At 51.9% G+C, this 17,231-nt stretch overlaps 1 protein-coding gene across 1 annotated transcript; it reads right to left on the reverse strand.

The window, feature by feature from the left end:
• Positions 1-3,195: 3,195 nt before the first annotated feature.
• Positions 3,196-17,228, reverse strand: SLC35E1 (solute carrier family 35 member E1; the record flags this gene model as incomplete). The annotated part of the gene is made up of 6 exons (XM_070587686.1): positions 3,196-6,275; positions 6,732-6,977; positions 12,915-13,040; positions 14,010-14,147; positions 16,250-16,320; positions 16,682-17,228. Coding segments are annotated over 6 exons (1,359 nt in total), but the record flags the coding sequence as incomplete, so codon positions are not given.
• Positions 17,229-17,231: the final 3 nt, after the last annotated feature.

Consider the following 17,231-nt stretch of genomic DNA (forward strand, 5'->3'; position numbering starts at 1 on the left):
CCCCAGGCAGAGGGAACACTGCGACCATCCCTTCAGTATCGTGCTCTGTAATCTGGATATGTGGGCACTATTCCATGCCAGTAAAGATCCGTATCAACAAGTTTTTACTTGTGATCCACCATGGATCAACTTCAGAAATAGCACAATATTGTACATATATGCATTTTCGTCTTGGAGATACACAGCCATTTATCAGATTCTTAACAGGATCTGTGAACCAAAATGGTTAATGAATCTGTATGGTCATTTTTAACGACTACAGAAGACAACGTGGAGGGGATTTCCTGTAATTGATGGAGTGAGCATCACTGGAGTCTCTTGTGTTGGTTTCACTTTCAGACCACCACTAAAAGTGTCTTAGTGTATATACAGATCTTGTGCTGAGTCAGTGCACGTTTAATACTGATATTGCTCACTGCCCCCCCCCAAAGATTGTACACCCGTGACCACTACATTCGTACATTCATTTCATAGTGCTTAAAATGTTGTTTATCTGAGACTGAAACTTTAAGCACCTCAAGGCCTCACTCAGGCTCATTTCAGTGGGCTCAATCAGAATCTTCTGGTCAGAAACAAGCAGTAGAGAGGGGTGTTAGAAGTACAGGTGGCTGGGGCCCACCTGGTGGCACAACGGTTAAGTTCGCATGTTCCGCTTCTTGGCGGCCCGGGGTTCGCCTGTTTGGATCCTGGGTGCAGACATGGCACCGCTTGGCACGCCATGCTGTGGCAGGTGTCCCACATATAAAGTAGAGGAAGATGGCATGGATGTTAGCTCAGGGCCAGTCTTCCTCAGCAAAAAGAGAAGGATTGGCAGCAGATGTTAGCTCAGGGCTAATCTTCCTCAAAAAAAAAAAAAAAAAAATAGAGGTGGCTGCAGAGATGGTCTCCAAGAACCTGGAAACAACCTGGACTCTAAGGGAAGGGCCGGCCCTGTGGCCGAGTGGTTAAGTTCGTGCGCTCTGCTTCAGCAGCCCAGGGTTTCGCTGGTTCAGATCCTGAGCGTGGACATGGTACCACTCCTCAAGCCATGCTGAGGCGGCGTCCCACATGCCACAACTAGAAGGACACACAACTAAAAATGTAGAACTATGTACCAGGGGGCTTTGGGGAGAAAAAGCAAAAATTAAAAAAAAAAAAAAAGCCTACGGGAAACAAGTAAAATGCACACCCCTGGGCAAGATGACCTTGCTGAAGGGACCCGCCTAAGAAGCAAAATGGAAAGAAGTTTAAGAGCATATGCATACCCGCTTTGATCTGCCAACGTGCTGTGAGGCCTCTAGCCCACATTAGAAGTATGTGCTACATTGTGCACTGCAAACTTATCCCATAAAATGAAGTTTAAACGCGAAGCAATAGGGGTTGGTTAATTATAGCACATCCCCATAACAATACTAGAACACGACGGACGCGAACACACAAAATCAAGGGAGGCTATCTAATAAGGGGGGAAATGTTTCAGGAATATTGTTTTTTAAAGCATATATACAAAGTAATAATATGCACAATATGGAAAAAAATATGTATGTATGCTCCCCAGAGGGAACTGCTGTGTCCAGTTTCTTGTGTGTATCTTCAGAGAGAAACTGGGTATTCACAAGCACATTTATATATCTCGATATGTTTTGGAAATTGTTCCCTCTCTGTATAGATCTATCTCATTCTTTTTAACATCTGCATAGTATAGGTGATTTTTTAGCTTTAACAATTTTTTTCAAACTTCACAACTTTTATTGTCTTATTATATTTTTTATTTAAAAAGCAGTGGGTGACTGAGGAAATCTAGGCCCATCAGACCAAGAGTCTCAATAAAGCCAAAACTTGGTCTGTTAGCTCAGCTCCCACAATCGTTGACTGCGGTCACCTTGCTGAGGCCATGGCAAGGAGGAGGATGTGGGACAGAGAAAGTCCTGTCCTGTCCTGGAACAAGAGCACCAAGCAAACATCTGGTCACAAAGGAGCTGCCCTGGGGAGACAGACAGCAATATTCCAGTCTCTGGGAGAGGATACTCCTCAGTAGTTCAGACGCTGGTGTCTGAACAATGGGGCCATCCCTAGACCTGGCCCTGCGAACAGGCCCTGACGCTAGGGCGGCGACCCTATCCCATGGCAGAGCCTCTTGAGTGACATGAAAGGCTGCACCGCTGTTCGCACCAACCCCTCTCAGGAGGACGTGACGGAAAGCAAGACAGCTCACTTGATGGTGGCTGCTCTGCAGGGCCGATGGTCCTGGCCTTGGAGCCACACTCCTGGGTCCCAGGTCTGCTCCACTAGGCCAAGCTTGCCTTTTCTGTTTCTATTTTCCTCTGTAAAATGGGGCTAATATTCTCTCTCTTAGATTCTGGTGCTAAACGAGGCATATATAATACAAAATGTGCAAATAAAATATCCTGTGAAAAATGCAAGTCAAAACAGTCCCATATGCCCCTCAAATAATTCCCCCGTACTTTCCTTAGCATTCTTTCACGTCTCTGTGATGTGGGGCCTGTGCGCCACTTCGTTACACATCTGTTCCTTACGCTCAAGTGCTCTGAGGGGAGGAGGCTTACCGATCTGTTTCCTGTACTTGGCACAGACTAAGTGCTCGCTAAGTCACTGAACAAAAGGATTATGAATTAAAAGGATGCAGGCAATGTGTGTAGCAGAAACTCACACCCTTCCACTGCGACTGAAGGAGAGTCTCTGTGGGAATGGTTTCTGAGTAATGTGGGGGAACGGGCTCTGGAGGCAGACTGAAGTAGCTGCGTGACCCCGGACACGTGACTTCCCCCCTTTGGGCCTCGTTTTCGTCTGTGAAGTCCGGCTAATAAGACAACACAGAGAGATGCTAAGGACTGCCTGTGGAAGCCCACCACCGTGCCGCACGTGGAGGTGCTCAGTGTTAGCCGTGGGTCCTCAAGACGCCTCAGAAGCAGAGCTGCCACACGTTCTTGGAGGTTTCCTGTTAATTCTGTTCAATAAAGGCATGTCATTAGCTGTTAAGCTGTGGTTCTAGTTTTGTTCTATAGTCTCATAAATTCACATATCACATGTCCTAAATTTTGGCTCAGGGAAAAAAAAAAAAAGGTTGCAATACAGCTGGATATGAGAACCAAGTTGGTTTGCTCTTTCTACCTCTTGTATGTTTTGTTGCGGGGCACACTAAAGACAGGGTCACTCAGAAAGAGGCCCTCACTGACAAACTGGGAGCAATCTCGATTCCCTGGAGACCATGGTTTATTTTTGGTAAATACCGTCAATGAATATACACACAGTATCATTCCCACAGAACAGTCTATAGCATTTGAGCCTGGAAAAGAGGTGACAAGTGAAAAAAAGAATTCGCAACTTTCAGATCCTTTAAGAATTTAACATTCTATGCCCTTAAGGCTGTCAGACCTTAACGTGTCTGGGTCTGGCTGCGTCCCAGCGATGTGGGGGCCTGCTGCAGGATGTGTGCCAGATAGGCAGCAAAGCTCAGAAATTCCAAGTGCTGCTTCACTTTAACAGATTTGGCTTCTCTCCTTTGTTCACAGGGGTTTGATTTTCCCTAGAATGACTGACTTAAAATAAGGTGCTTCAAAATTCCACACCGAGACTCAAAATAGTGAACAAACACTATTCAGAAATGCCCGCTGAGCCTCGGGTTCCCCTTCTGTAAAATGAAGGAGTGGGGCTGGCGTCGCAGTCTCAGGCCAGACCCTACCATGGCCGGGTATGCGAAATTCGCTACCACAAAGCCCAGCAGTGAGGAGGGTGGGGGAGCAGAGCTGCAGATGTGAACAGGGGCGGGCGGGGTGGCGGGGCAGGGCAGGAAGTGGCTGGAAAACTGGCCTCCAAGAGGTCCATGTGAGCTCTGAACCTTCAAGTCTCAAAAGTATATCTTTGTCTTCTGGTCTGATGATTTGGTCTACTATGATTGTCTCATTCATTCCAGTGTATGTACTTGCTGTAAATTTATGTACAGAATTAAATATCCTATTTATTAATTTATAAACCGTAATAAAACCAGTCATTTCCCCTTACCAGCAGATCTTGCATTGGAAAAGGAAAACTAATATACAAATTTCAGCATCATCAGAAATTTCATTAAACCTGAATAGAGGCATAATTCATTTTAGAGTTCAATTATCTGTTCAAGGAATCAGTTACTATCATCATAAAGACAACCACTGTAATATCTTTGCTGTGCAAAATTTTCCCCATTTGTTGTTACTCACCAGTGAGAAAAATTCAGCTGCAGGCCACTGCCTCTCGTGAAGGCACTCGGCAAGTTCTTTTCCCAAATGCCACCCTTCAGGATTGCCTCTTCTGGTTTTACACAGCAACTGTCTTAAAACCTGGGGCCAAAGTAATTATAAAGCAAGCAGATGACAGGCAGGGACTCCTGAGGCTGATGGTGCGTAAAGTCACAGGCCAGCAGGAGACCCTGCGAGCTCTCCAGGAGCAGCTCATTCAGAAGCTGACAAAATGTAACCTCTTAAATACAAAATTCCAATTGTGAAACCGGGGGTCAAGCAGAAGCTACAGTGCTTCCTCTGAATGCGAAAAGGTTTCGCCCCCAGGGATGTGAAGGGTGACCTGCCGTCCCATCTGCCGGTCACTCTAAGTGCCTGTCCAAGAAGCTGGGGATGTTGCTGAAGGCAGGCAGCCACCGCAGAACAGCCCACCAGCGGAGCCAGTGGTCCCCTCCACGAGGGCACAGTCTTTTCATGATGCAGGAAAGACGAAGACCCCACCTGGGACCCGGGTGCAAAGGGGTCACCTGCTGGGGTCACATCGTCTTCCTGATGACGTGATTCTGCCAAAACCCAGACTTACTCTTGACCAAAGCATCCGACTTGGCACAGCAAGCATTGCTCGGTGCCCACCCTTCTCCTTCACAGGACAGGATTCAGAGCCTGATGTAAACACCGTGAGAACGCGGCAGAGAACGAGAGTGCTGCAGCCTCGTCTGTTACACAGCCTGCTGAGGTGGCCTTCTGGAGTCATCCCACCTTCAGCCGTGGGCTCATGAGCGAGGTGCTTCAGAACTCTTCATGGCCTCTTGCTAACTGCTGAGATGTGTCAGCCAGGCAGCACCAGGAGGAAGTTTTCCTCTTTTTAAACATTTAGAAACAAGACTTTTCAATCCATAAGCCAGTCCTCATGTGTCCCCTACTGGAGACCAAGGCATAAACACACACACTAGTACAAAATATTCCCTAGAAAAATGCAAGATCCTCATAAAATCCACTTCTCCCCACCAGACCTCCTAAGTCAGCACAGAAGTGGTGAAGACTCACCAGAAAAGACAAACGAGTGTGACAGGGCTAGAGCTCAAAGCACTCACCATGACCTCCCAGTGCCCCTCCTCACTGCCCGAGGAGAGAGGCCTTGCTCTGGCGAGGGGAGAACAGGGCAGAGGAGAGAGCACCTGCCCTCGCCCTGGGCCTACGCCCCCTCTGACACGCAGGTCACAGAACTAGGCTTCAAGGAGTCAATGCTAATTGCAGTAGCTTTGCCCTTTTGAATGGCTGCCGGTAATGCGAGCGGCCACGGGGCTGAGCGGGAGGCTGGGTCCATCTCTGCTGCTGGAGGGCTTCTGAGGAACTCCCGCTCTGCTCACGCCTGTCTGAGCACTGGAGTTATGGCGGCTAGTTTCTCACTCTCGTGCATCACCCTGTGGTCCTTTCCTTGGCCCCCAGGAAACCACCTCTAGCCTGTGTCGAGGTCTGGATCCACAGCAATCCCGCTTTTCCAGAGAGGGTCCTGAATGTGAGCTAGAAAGCAGACAAGAACTCTGAAAAACATGACTGGGGAGTGAGTCCACACAGAAAGGTAAGACCCGGCCAAGATCTCCAGAGACACAGCCTTCAGATATCAGGCTCCGGGAGAGGGGGCATGAGACATGGGCTCGAGGGGGCGGCGAGCGTTGCCACAGGGACGGCATCCTGCTGTCCCCCAGGGTCTTCAGATGGTTATGCCCCTTGGCTGAGCTGTTGTACATTCACTGGTTGTCAGAAGTTTCTGGAACTGCTGTGGGTGGGGAAAGGAGTTGCAGCACGGTCCGGCCTGCCCTCTAGACTCTACACGTCATAACGGTTCAAACTGTATGAGTTGGGGTAGCTCTGCCGACTGTACTGGAAGTGATCTGTTAGGATGTTGTTTCGGCCATACTGATAGTCCTCGTGCTGGGGGAAGAGGATGCCGTTGTGGGGTTTCTCCAGGGGGCTCCGATGATGCTCCTTACTGCTCAGGTCCCCCGTCGTGATGGGGAGGAGGTGCTTCCGGGCCTGCTGATTGGCGTCGTACTTGGTCTGCAAGGTCAAGAGAGAAATGAGACACCCGGCTGCTCCTTCCCCAGGACACGCCCACTGGACAGGGGAGCTTGCGACTCACAGCCAAGCAGCTCTTCAAGGCTGACGCAGGTGTGGACCCCAGCAGAGTCAGGCAGGGACAAAGAACAGTGAACAGACCCTGTTAGCCATCACGGGTCTTTACACCAGACTAAACAGAGTCCTCGCAACGAGGGAGTGAAATCCCGAAATCCCTCACAAAGCCTTAAGAGACCCGAGAGCCAGGGCCTGGGGTCACCTGTGCAGGTAAAGGAAGGCCGGCCAGGTAGGGTGTGCCAAGACCACACACCAATCAGTGGTGAAGCTGGTGGCTGGAACCCTGGCCCCTTAGCAACTGGCGAAACCCCTTTCCCCCTCCATCAACCGCTGGTGCCTCCCTGGGCATCGACTGGCCAACCTCCCTTATCCCAGGCTCACCTTATTGTAGAGAAAGACCCCCAGGATGGCTGTCATCATGCCCAGGACATTGGTGCTAGTGACTGGGTTTCGCAGCATGATCAGGGACACTGTGATGACCATGATTCTCTTGGTGGCGTTGGCGACTGAGTAGCTCAGAGGGCTAATGAGGTTGAGGATGCTGAAGGCGATGACGTTCTGGGCAAAGTTACAGAAGCCACTGACAGCCAGGAGCAAGAGTGTCCAGGGCCACTGGGACACATAAGTCTGCAGAGACGGGGAGCAAGAAGAGCACAGTGGTCACATGGCTGCGCTGGCAGAGGTGGGGGAGGGGCACAGAATGGCATATTGGGGTCACACCATCGGTGGGGAGCAGACCCAGGTGGGTCGTTGTGTGATACCGGGTGCTTTATACCACAACCTCTGACCCTCATGACACTCTGCATGGCACAACTGCAATAATAATCACCCCCATTCCTGCCGAGGAAGCAGAGGGCGCAGAGGATGATGTGACCCAAAGCCTTCCCGCATCTCTGGACATGGAGCAGCCAGGGCTCTGGGGTCAGCAGAGCAAAGTCTGCTTACTGGACCTCATCTGAATCTGTTCAGGCTGCTTTAACCAAATACCACAGACCGGGGGGCTTACAAACAACAGACATTTATTTGTCTCAGTTCTGGAGGCTGGAAGCCCAAGATCAAGGCGCCAGCAGATTCCATGTCCGGTGAGAGCTCTCTTCCTGGCTCAGGGACAGCATCTTCTCACTGTGTCCTCACGTGGTGGGAGTGGCAAGGGAGCTCTCTGGGGTCCTTTTTATAACAGCACTAATCCCATTCCTGACAGCCCCTCCCTCATGACCTAAGCAACTCCCAAAGGCCCCACCTTCTATACCATCACATTGGGGGTTAGGTTTCAACATATGAATTTGGGCGGGGGACACACACAAAAACTCAGACTGTAGCAGACATGATGCACTCCATAGGATGGGGAGGTCCCGAGAGGGCAGCCCTTTTGTGTATGAAGAACTCCCCAGGCTAGGAGCCAAAGGCCCTGGGTCTTCCCTGTTGCTGGGAGCCCCTAAGGAAGTTGCTTGACCTCTCTGGTCGTGGTTTCTTCACCTATGCAATGGGGGAGAATGATCCCTGTGAGCCCGCACAACGCTGCTGCTATGAGGATCACATTCAGTCATGGCTCCGAAGATGCTTTAACACAATCCCAAGCCAAACAAGCACAAGCAGAAGGCAATGCTACTGTCAGAACTTCACTTACCATCTGATCCTCACCAGAATGAGGCCACTCTGATTCAGGGGGCCTAGAGGTCAAGAAACCACAACGAGCAGACATCTGGACCACAGATGTCTGCTCCCAGGACAGGCAGATGGGGGAGAACCATGCAGTGCTGGATACTTAGGGACTTCTATCTGTTCAGGACTGGACACCAGAAGGCACGTGGCCCGGCTCCCAGGCCTGCCTGCCCTCTGCAATCCCACCTCAGTACCAGCCCTCTAGGCCAGGGAACCAAGAGGCTGCTACAGGCAGGGCTGCCAGGCCAATGGAAGGACCTCTGGAGATGGCACACCTGCTGTGGACAGCCCCAGGCTGTCTGTTTGTCCAGTGTCTGTGACCCAGACAAGGGTGTGGGGACAGCACCATGTCCTTGTGCTCCAAGGGCAGAGATGTCTCAGGACCCAGCGTGGCTTGGTCGAGGCAGCAAAGGCACAGCTGCTCAGCGGCACCTGCTCTGGGCAGGCCAATTCCCGGGTCGCACGAGGCTTGGCCACAGGAGGCACAGCAGGCTCCCCCGCAGATGGCAGTGTTTAGTGACCCCGCCAGGACAGGAGCTGGAGCAATCTTAGGATGGCTGCCTGATTCTACGTACACTACCCTGAGAGGGAAGGACCATGGGGTCCTCTTAAACGTGAGGAAGATGTGCTGAGATAACCTGCTCAAAGTCACCCAGACCTTTGCTCCTCACTGGGGTAAGCACCCCTTATGACGCACATGAGCCCCCCAGCATGCCCTCACGGGCAGCTGGCCTCCTCTCCCAGGACTCCTTCCCTGAGGTGACCGACATGGACTTCTGCGCTGTTTTTACAAGGCAGTCAGCTTGCATAGATATCTATCTTCCAGGAGAGGAACTCAGCCAATCTGGCTTTTTAGAAAAACTGACATACAATAAAGTTGAGTGTTCCTTGCGGTGCACAGTCCATGTGTTTCAACACGTATTGATTCATGTAGCCAACGCCACGGTCAAGATTCAGAACAGCTCTATCACCCAAAACATTCCTCCAAGGGTCTACTTTGTATGAGCCCTGTCTGCCAACCCAAGCAACTGCCACTGTGCTCACCATCGCGATAGGTTCGCCTTTTAGAGACTGTCGTATCAGTGAAATGATACAGCATGGAACCTTCTCAGACTGGCTTCTTTCACTAGTATAATGCCTTTAACATCCATCCAAGTTGTAAGGGACAATAGCTGGTATTTTGTGTGTGTGTGAGGAAGACTGGCCCTGAGCTAACATCTGTTGCCAATCTTCCTCTTTTTGCTTGAGGAAGATTGTTGCTGAGCTCACATCTGTGCCAGTCTTCCTCTATTTTGCTGTGAGACGCCACCACAGCATGGCCTGATGAGTGGTGTGTAGGTCTGTGCCTGGGATCTGAGCCCATGAACCCTGGGCCACCGAAGTGGAGCACATGAACTTAACACTATGCCACCCAGCTGGCCCCCTAGGTTGAGTGTTTTTAAGAAACAAGACTCACAGTTTTTCTTGTTACCTCCCCCTTAATGGCCTAAAAGAATTCAGAAAAAAAAACCTGTCTTGGTAAGCGAGCTGTCACCTTAGTACCACATGAAGCAGGTGGTGAACAGAGGCACCTGGAAAAGCCTAGTTGTTGGGCTCCTCTCTGTGTTCTTCTGTGTCTGTGGCCAGACACCTGTTTGCCAAATGTTTGCTCCTTTTCACCTTCCTGTGAATTGCCTTCCTTCCCCACTCGCCGCCCTCAAGATCTTCTCTCGTGTGGAGCTGAGGATGGTATTGAAAGTGGAGGCTTCTGCCATTGTGGGGAGTTACTCCCTTTTCCTGGCTTTCTCCCGTGTATATATGTATTAAACTTGTTTGTTTTTCTCCTCTTAATCTGTTTCTACCTTATACCTGTCAGAATGGCTATAATTAACAAGACAAAAAATAACAAATGTTGGAGAGGATGCGGAGAAAAGGGAGCCCTGATTTACTGTCGGTGGGAATGCAAACTGGTGCAGCCACTATGGAAAACAGTATGGAAATTTCTCAAAAAACTAAAAATAGAAATACCTTATGATCCTGATCTCCCACTACTGGGTATCTGCCCAAACAACTTGAAATCAACAATTCAAAGAGACTTATGCACCCCTGTTTTATTCACAATAGCCCAGACGTGGAAGCAACCCAAGTGGCCATCGACTGATGATTGGATAAAGATGTGGTATGTATATATACACACACACACACACACACACACACACACACACACACACACAGTGGAATACTACCTAGTCATAAAAAAGACAAAATGGTACCATTTGCGACAACATGGATGGACGCTGAGGGTATTATCTTAAGCAAAATAAGCCAGACAGAGAAAGACAAACACCATATGATTTCACGCATATCTGGAAGAGAAACAAACACGTGGATAAAGAGAACAGATTAGTAGTTACTAGAGGGGAATGGGGTTGGGGACTGGGCAAAGGGGGTAAAGGGGCACATAAGTATGGTGACGTATAAAAATTAGGCTATTGGGGCTGGCCTAGTGCTGCAGTGGTTAAGTTCGCACATTCCGCTTCTCGGCGGCCCAGGGTTCACTGATTCGGATACCGGGTGCAGACATGGCACTGCTTGGCAAAAGCCGTGCTGTGGTAGGCATCCCACATATAAAGTAGAGGAAGATGGGCATGGATGTTAGCTCAGGGCCAGTCTTCCTCAGCAAAAAGAGGAAGAATGGTAGTAGTTAGCTCAGGGCTAATCTTCCTCAAAAAAAAAAAAAACACTAGAGTATTGGTGGTGAGCATGATGCAGTTTATAGAGAAACTGATAGTAATGTACACCTGAAATTACACAATGCTATAAACCATTATGACCTCAATAAAATAAATGAAAAAAAAAATCACTCTGTCTTAAGGTCAACTTAATTTTTAAACCAGCCCCAAGAACCTAGAGGGTAGAGGAAAATTTCTTCCTGCCCTACAATACTTACACAAACCTGGGTGGTCTAGCTTACTACACACCTAGGCTATATGGTACTGATCTTATGGGTCCACCGTTGTCCATGTGCTCCATGGCTGACCGCAGTGTTATGTGGCGTGTGACTCTACATGCTTGTGTGTTGGGTATACATGTAGACGCTGAGTTGTAACAGAACGTTACCAGAGAACTGACGCCAAACCTACTGACAATATTATGCAGCCAATAACATTCAAAAGAAACGCTGAGGGGAGACGAAGAGCATGAACATGGCAGCTTCTCAGGGGAGGACGGGGGAGAGTGCAGGCGACAGCTATTGAAATGACACTTCTCTGAATGAACCTTGTCCGGTCATTTGGCTTTGGAAATAGGTTTGACATATTCAGTGGGGAAAAAAAAGAAAGCATTGCCTACAAATTGAAAACCAACAGAAGGAACCCAATTGCACAACAAGTTGGTGACACAGGCACGTTGTAAAAACAGTGATTTCAAGTGTCCTTAGAACACCGTATTCCAATTATACATCTTTAATAGAACGTGGCCTAAGCACAGACAGAACCGTGAGGAAATCTTAACCGCCTCTCAGTGCGCGCCCTGTAGCGGGTACGTGTGTATACGGATTAACCAGGAGAGATGAGCAAAGAAAACATGTCGTGAGGCACCAAGTGTACCAGAAAAGATAGAAATAAAAAATCTAAGCAGTACTAATTCCTGTAACCTTAAATTGAAATTGGAACAAAACAGTATGAATTCTCCAGTCTGCCCCCAGATACATCTTTCCTAGTTTTTCACGGCAAAGGCTTGAAAGCAGTGACAGCCCCACAGCAGTGAGCACACATGGTGCTCAGATTGTGCCTCTGAACACCACTCTCCACTGAAAGCAGCCTGGGCTCCCGGAGGAGGGGCTGATGGCTGGTGTGGGACGGAGGTGCGCAGCTGAGAGAGGACACCCTGCTGGAGCAGAAGCTACGGAGGGCCGGTGTGTGCTGTCGGGAGGGCAGGAAGCAGCCGGAAGCCTCTAGCAGCCGAGGTAGGGTGATCTGACCGTGAAAAGAAGGATGCGCGCAACTGACAAACACCACAATTCATGATGATGCTTAGAAAATAAAAGAACACGCCTTCACCCAAAAACCCTGAAAAGACTTCCACTCACTGGTTAACGTTTGAAGAAAGATTTCACTCTTTACTTTGAAAATTGGTAATGAAAAGGAAAAGAGGCATTCAACTGCTTTTCATTCACTGTACTTCAAGGTAACAAACTAGCCCTGGCTGACGATGGAAAGTTCTTCACAGAAAAATGACAGCTGATCAGTGTGGAAGGGAAGTTAGGACACAAGGGCCACAGTTTCCTCAGCTGGAAAACAGGGCTAGGCTCCACTGCGTGCACAGGTGTGCCCAGGACTAGAGACCAGTGTGAAGAATCCAGTCAGACCCAGGAAGCCTAATAAACGTTTACTCCTCTCTAACTCAGGCCTGGAGCAGCCAGGCCTGCTTCCTTCTTAGCGCTGTCACCTGCGCTGGTTTCTAGCACAGTCTCTGGCGGCTGACCCTGCAGGTGGCGGGCAGATGCTCTTTCTTGTGCTCAGCTCTAGATACGTCTGGAGTAAATGGAAATATGGACAGAGAAGACACCAAGGAAGGGATAAAGCAGTTCAAGCACAGTTTGAAAAAGTCAAAGTGAGGCCTGAGCCAGGTTTCAGGACAGGAAAGTCCCCCATGCTGGCCTTTTTTCCTTCTTTGATGCCACTGGTGCAAATGCAGCAGCTCTCGGCAGCTGGGATCTAGCATGCTAGAAGAGGACATGCCAAGGAAGCCGACTGCCTCGAGTGCACACAACGTGAGTCGTGACAAAGAGCTGAGTGTTCAAAGGGCTAGCTGTCAGAGGCCCCAACTGCCCCCACGTCAACAGATGTGGAACTCCCCGACAAAGTACCAGTTTTGGAAGCAGCCAGGAAAAGGGTGTGTTCTCGGCCATGGCCAACTCACCAGGTCGCTGCTGACCAGGAAAGCCGAGAGGTCCACCAGGACCCACGTGGGGATCATAAAGAAGACGGCGTGGCAGCCCAAGATGTTCAGGAGCCGGAGATGGTGGATCCGAGAGTCTCTCAATACCTGAAGAGAGAAAACCTCTGTAAAGGCTGATCGAGAGTGTAAGGGGCAAGAAGGGCTGCAGGGAGCCAGGCCGCAAACTCTGACTGCACATGAACTCTGACACCCGACCTTGCAGACCTGCAGTGCACCTATGCTGAGACAAGCAGTCCGCGCCTGAAACAAGCACGTTTTCAGGCGTGAAAAAAACAGCAACACTCAGTGCTGGGGAAGCTGTGGTGAGAGAGGCCTCAGCCGTCCCGCTGGTCTCTGTCTAAACTGGCGTGTAGCCATTCCAAATACAACCAGGGGAGGCCCATCACGAGCCGTAACCATCCCACAGCCCCTGAGCCGAGAACCGTGAGCCTGTTGTGATGAAGTCACCCAAGAGAAGGGGGAAGGTTAGCACGGCTGTCCACACCCGCCTTACTTATCATGCATAGTGGGAAGAGCCTGCATGTGCAGCAGGGGAGCTGAGAGCTGGGACTGGTGCCTGGAAAGTGTGCTCACTACGGAATAACGTTTAACAATGGGGAGAAGGCAATGTTACAATAGTAAATAAACAGAGCAAAAATTTAAAATGTATCTACTATATTACAACTCCGAAAACTGCAGAAAACCCCTGAGCACTGATGGGAGTTCCCCTTTGGGGACAGTACTGTGACTTTACTCAACAGCATGGAAACCCCTGGGCGGGCACAGGTGTCTTGATTCTTCATCGCCAGCACCCACTACAGTGCCTGGCACACAGAGGGTGCTCAGGAAGTTTTCAGATTTTTTTCCTTTGGGCTTTTGATTTTTTCACATTGACCATATGCTAATTTTATAGTAGGAAACAAACTATTTAAAAAATAAAACAACAAACAGAAAACCAGCAGAAGGGCTACAGATTTTTTTCACTCCAACACCACAGAAATCCCTACCTGGCTACTCTTCCAGGTGCCCCCTTCCCCCCCTGAAACACCACATGCATCCAGCATGGTGCCCAGATACCTTTTTGGAGAAAATATTCTGCAGCGAGAAGCACAGTGTGGCAGCGAGGGCGCTGATGAGCCCCCACATGTCGAACGACAGCTCAGTGACTGTGGCCAGCAGGACGCCGCTGATGATGGGGATGAGTGACAAGTACACCTGTGGGAGGAGGGCAGGGAGCTGACGGGCTGGAGTGAGCTGGGCTGCCCAGCACAGACGGCCGGCGGAGAGCCCCAGCTGCTCTCTCCTCCCTCACCAGAGGGACGCCACCTACCCCTTTACCCCTTTGGACAACGGTCTTAGCTGTGACAACAGGGAGGAATGGCACATGGTTATCAGAGCCCCTGGGGGCAGGGTGTGTCCTTGTGGCCACCCATCCCCTACACGATCACCCCCATTAAGAGCCCCTGCTAGGGCCACACACCGGGGCTGGTCCTAACGGATCTACCCAGCTACTGCCACCAACACACCAGAGTCGGAGTGCCTGCTCCTCCAAGAGGCCAGCTGGGTCCCTCTTATCTGGGGCTCTTCCAACATGCATTTACCCCTGGCCAGGACACACCCCCCACACCTTCTCCACCTGGAGAACTTCCCCCTCAGGTCTCAGTTCACACACCAGGAGAACTTTCCCGACCCACCTGCCCCCAGACCCTGTCAGGTCCTCTGCCGCGTGTTCCCGCTCTCCATCCCTTACCCCTTGCGCTGCCTTTAAGGCAGATCCTTGTTCACTCTCTGTCCTGGTGCCCAGCACAGAGCAGGCACCCAGGAACTGCTGGCTCAATGAGCAAGTAGTGAGTGCCGCGACAGGAGGCCTTCCAGAGGGTCCAAGCTCTCCAGAGCCTGGTGCCTGAAATGGTCCTGGGCTCTGGTGCCTAAATGCCTCCCAGCTTCCAGAGACGTGGAATCCATTGCCCACATCTAGCTCTTCTGATTCCCGGCTCATCCCTCTCCTACAAAGGACACTCTTAAAGTACTGCGAGGTTTTAGGACAAGGTGGTGAGGCCCTCGGTGTCCCCCCCACCAACCAGGGCAGAGCTGAATTCCAGCTCCCCCACTACTGGCTGTGGCCCTCAGCCACGGAACTCTCCCCTTTGAAGTCCCACTTGTTCCCCGACAAGAGGAATGCAGATTACCTGCCTTATTTGCCTCACTGGGTGGGTTCACACTCACTCATCATTATCATTAGTCTCCCTGCCTAGGCCATGGTCGTCTTTCCTCACTGGGTGAAGTTTCCGGCTCCTGGCCCCAGCTGGGTACAATGTCCCACACAACGGGGAAACCTGATAAACATGATGCGATATCAAGTGATGCAGCGGCACACCTCCTGGGCAACTCGGACCCGGAGAGACAACGCATACCTGCCGTCACCCTGGGGGCCAGGACAAAGGCTGAAATCAAAAATCAGCCAGAGGTGGCCCAATTTCTCTAAGCTGATCCAGGGCACTGCTGCTCTGAGTTACATAAAACACAGAATGCCAGAAACTGACCACGTAGAAAAGAGATGTGCTGTCCAGCATGAAATGGCTTCCAGCTGGGACAACAGGACTCCCACTTCCACTTAAGGACGTGGGGCAAGGCTGTCTCTGGCTAAAGCCACAGCTTCGCTTGCCCCAAGCCAGGAAATATTCTGGCTTGGCATCTTGAACAGACCCTGGATTGTTCCAAAAGCATCTTCCTTATGCAGCTCTGGGTTCTGCGTGCTGCTCTCACTTCCAAGCCCAGACAATCACAACTGGCTGGGGAGAATTTCCATTTTCTAATCTGAATCCTAATTCTGGCTGTCTGAATTTCTAAGACTGCTGGATTTTGCCAAAATCAGACTCCTTTGACTAGCCTCTCATTTCTGACCCCAGAAGTCCCCAACCCGGCCACTGTCTCTCGCCAGGAAGTGCAAATCTGTCCGACTTCCGTAGCTGTACGGAGGCAGGTGCTTCATCCCTGGTCCCTGCCAGGCAGAGATGGGACCAAGTCATCACCTACCAGCAAGCCCAGGGAGAGAATCAAAAAAGGGAGGAAAGTTGGAGCTGAGAGGGAAGAAAGCGATCCCGAGATCAACAGCAGAGACAACTCAGGGACACACACCCCACACACCGCAGTCCCCAAAGCGACTGCAGAACATCAGCCGCAAAAGGGCCACCAGAGGCCTCTAGGCTGACTTCCTTATTTGACAGGAAGTCAAAGGAGCCTGGACCACGTCACCAGCAGGGCAGGAGTCGGGAAGCCCTAGGGGCCCCCACCTGCACGGAGCCCTCCTGAGTTACCTTGGTGCTCTGCTTCTCCTTCATGATGATCCGGGACAGGAGGACCACCCAGATGGGCATGGTGGCCTTGACTGGAAAGAGAGGCAAGGGGCACTCAGGGAGCTGCCCTCGTCCCGGAGCCCGCCCTGGCAGCCTGTCCCAACTCCACGGCGGAGTGGGAGGGCTGGAAGCCCCTCAAGCCTCTTCAGTGGGGCTTCCTGCCGACCCGCCAGGTGTGATCAGCCCTGCCCAGCTCTCAGCTCCCTTCTCAGTCCCTTCCCTCCCCTGCTACAAGCCTGGGCGGCCCCCAGCACCTTCTGGGCAGAAGCTGACTTCTCAGCCCGGCATTCCAGGCCGTCGGGATGCGCCCCAGCCCGGGCACTCCCACCCAAGCGCCGAAGCCGGGGGCGCCGCGCCCCGGCCACCGCCCCCCTGGCCGGCCGCAGGACCCACCGGTGTGTGCGTAGGACACCGGCACCTTCCAGATGCTGACGTGCGCTGACACGGACGCGAAGTACTTGCCGAAGGCGAGCGGCAGCACGTAGCGGGGGTAGAAGCGCGGCGGCAGCAGCGGGCCGGGCGAGGGATGCGGGCCGGGCCCGGGGCCCGAGACGGGCGGCGCGGGGGGCACGCGCCAGGCGCGCAGCAGCGGGGGGAGCCCCGCGCACAGCGCGAGGATGTGGCACAGCGACACGGTCACGGGGAACGGGAAGGCGCTCAGGATCACCTTGTTGACCACGTTGCCGCCCGCGCTCAGCGCGTACCAGAGCAGGCACAGCGCCGCCACCCGCGCGCCCTCGCGCGCCCCGCCGCCGCCGCTGCCCGCCGCCCCCTGACCGCCCGCGCCCGCGCCCGCGCCCGGGAGCCCACCGCCGCCGCCATCCTGCCTGAGCGGCCGCCCCTTCCCGCCCGTCCGACGGCCCGACGCCGGGCGCGGGCGGGGCCGGGCGGGGCGGGCCAGCCGGCCAACGCCGCTCCCCGTTGGCCGACGCTGCTCGCGTCA

The sequence above is a fragment of the Equus przewalskii genome, chromosome 20 (genome assembly GCF_037783145.1).
Source record: "Equus przewalskii isolate Varuska chromosome 20, EquPr2, whole genome shotgun sequence".
In the NCBI taxonomy this organism is placed as follows: Eukaryota; Metazoa; Chordata; class Mammalia; order Perissodactyla; family Equidae; genus Equus; species Equus przewalskii.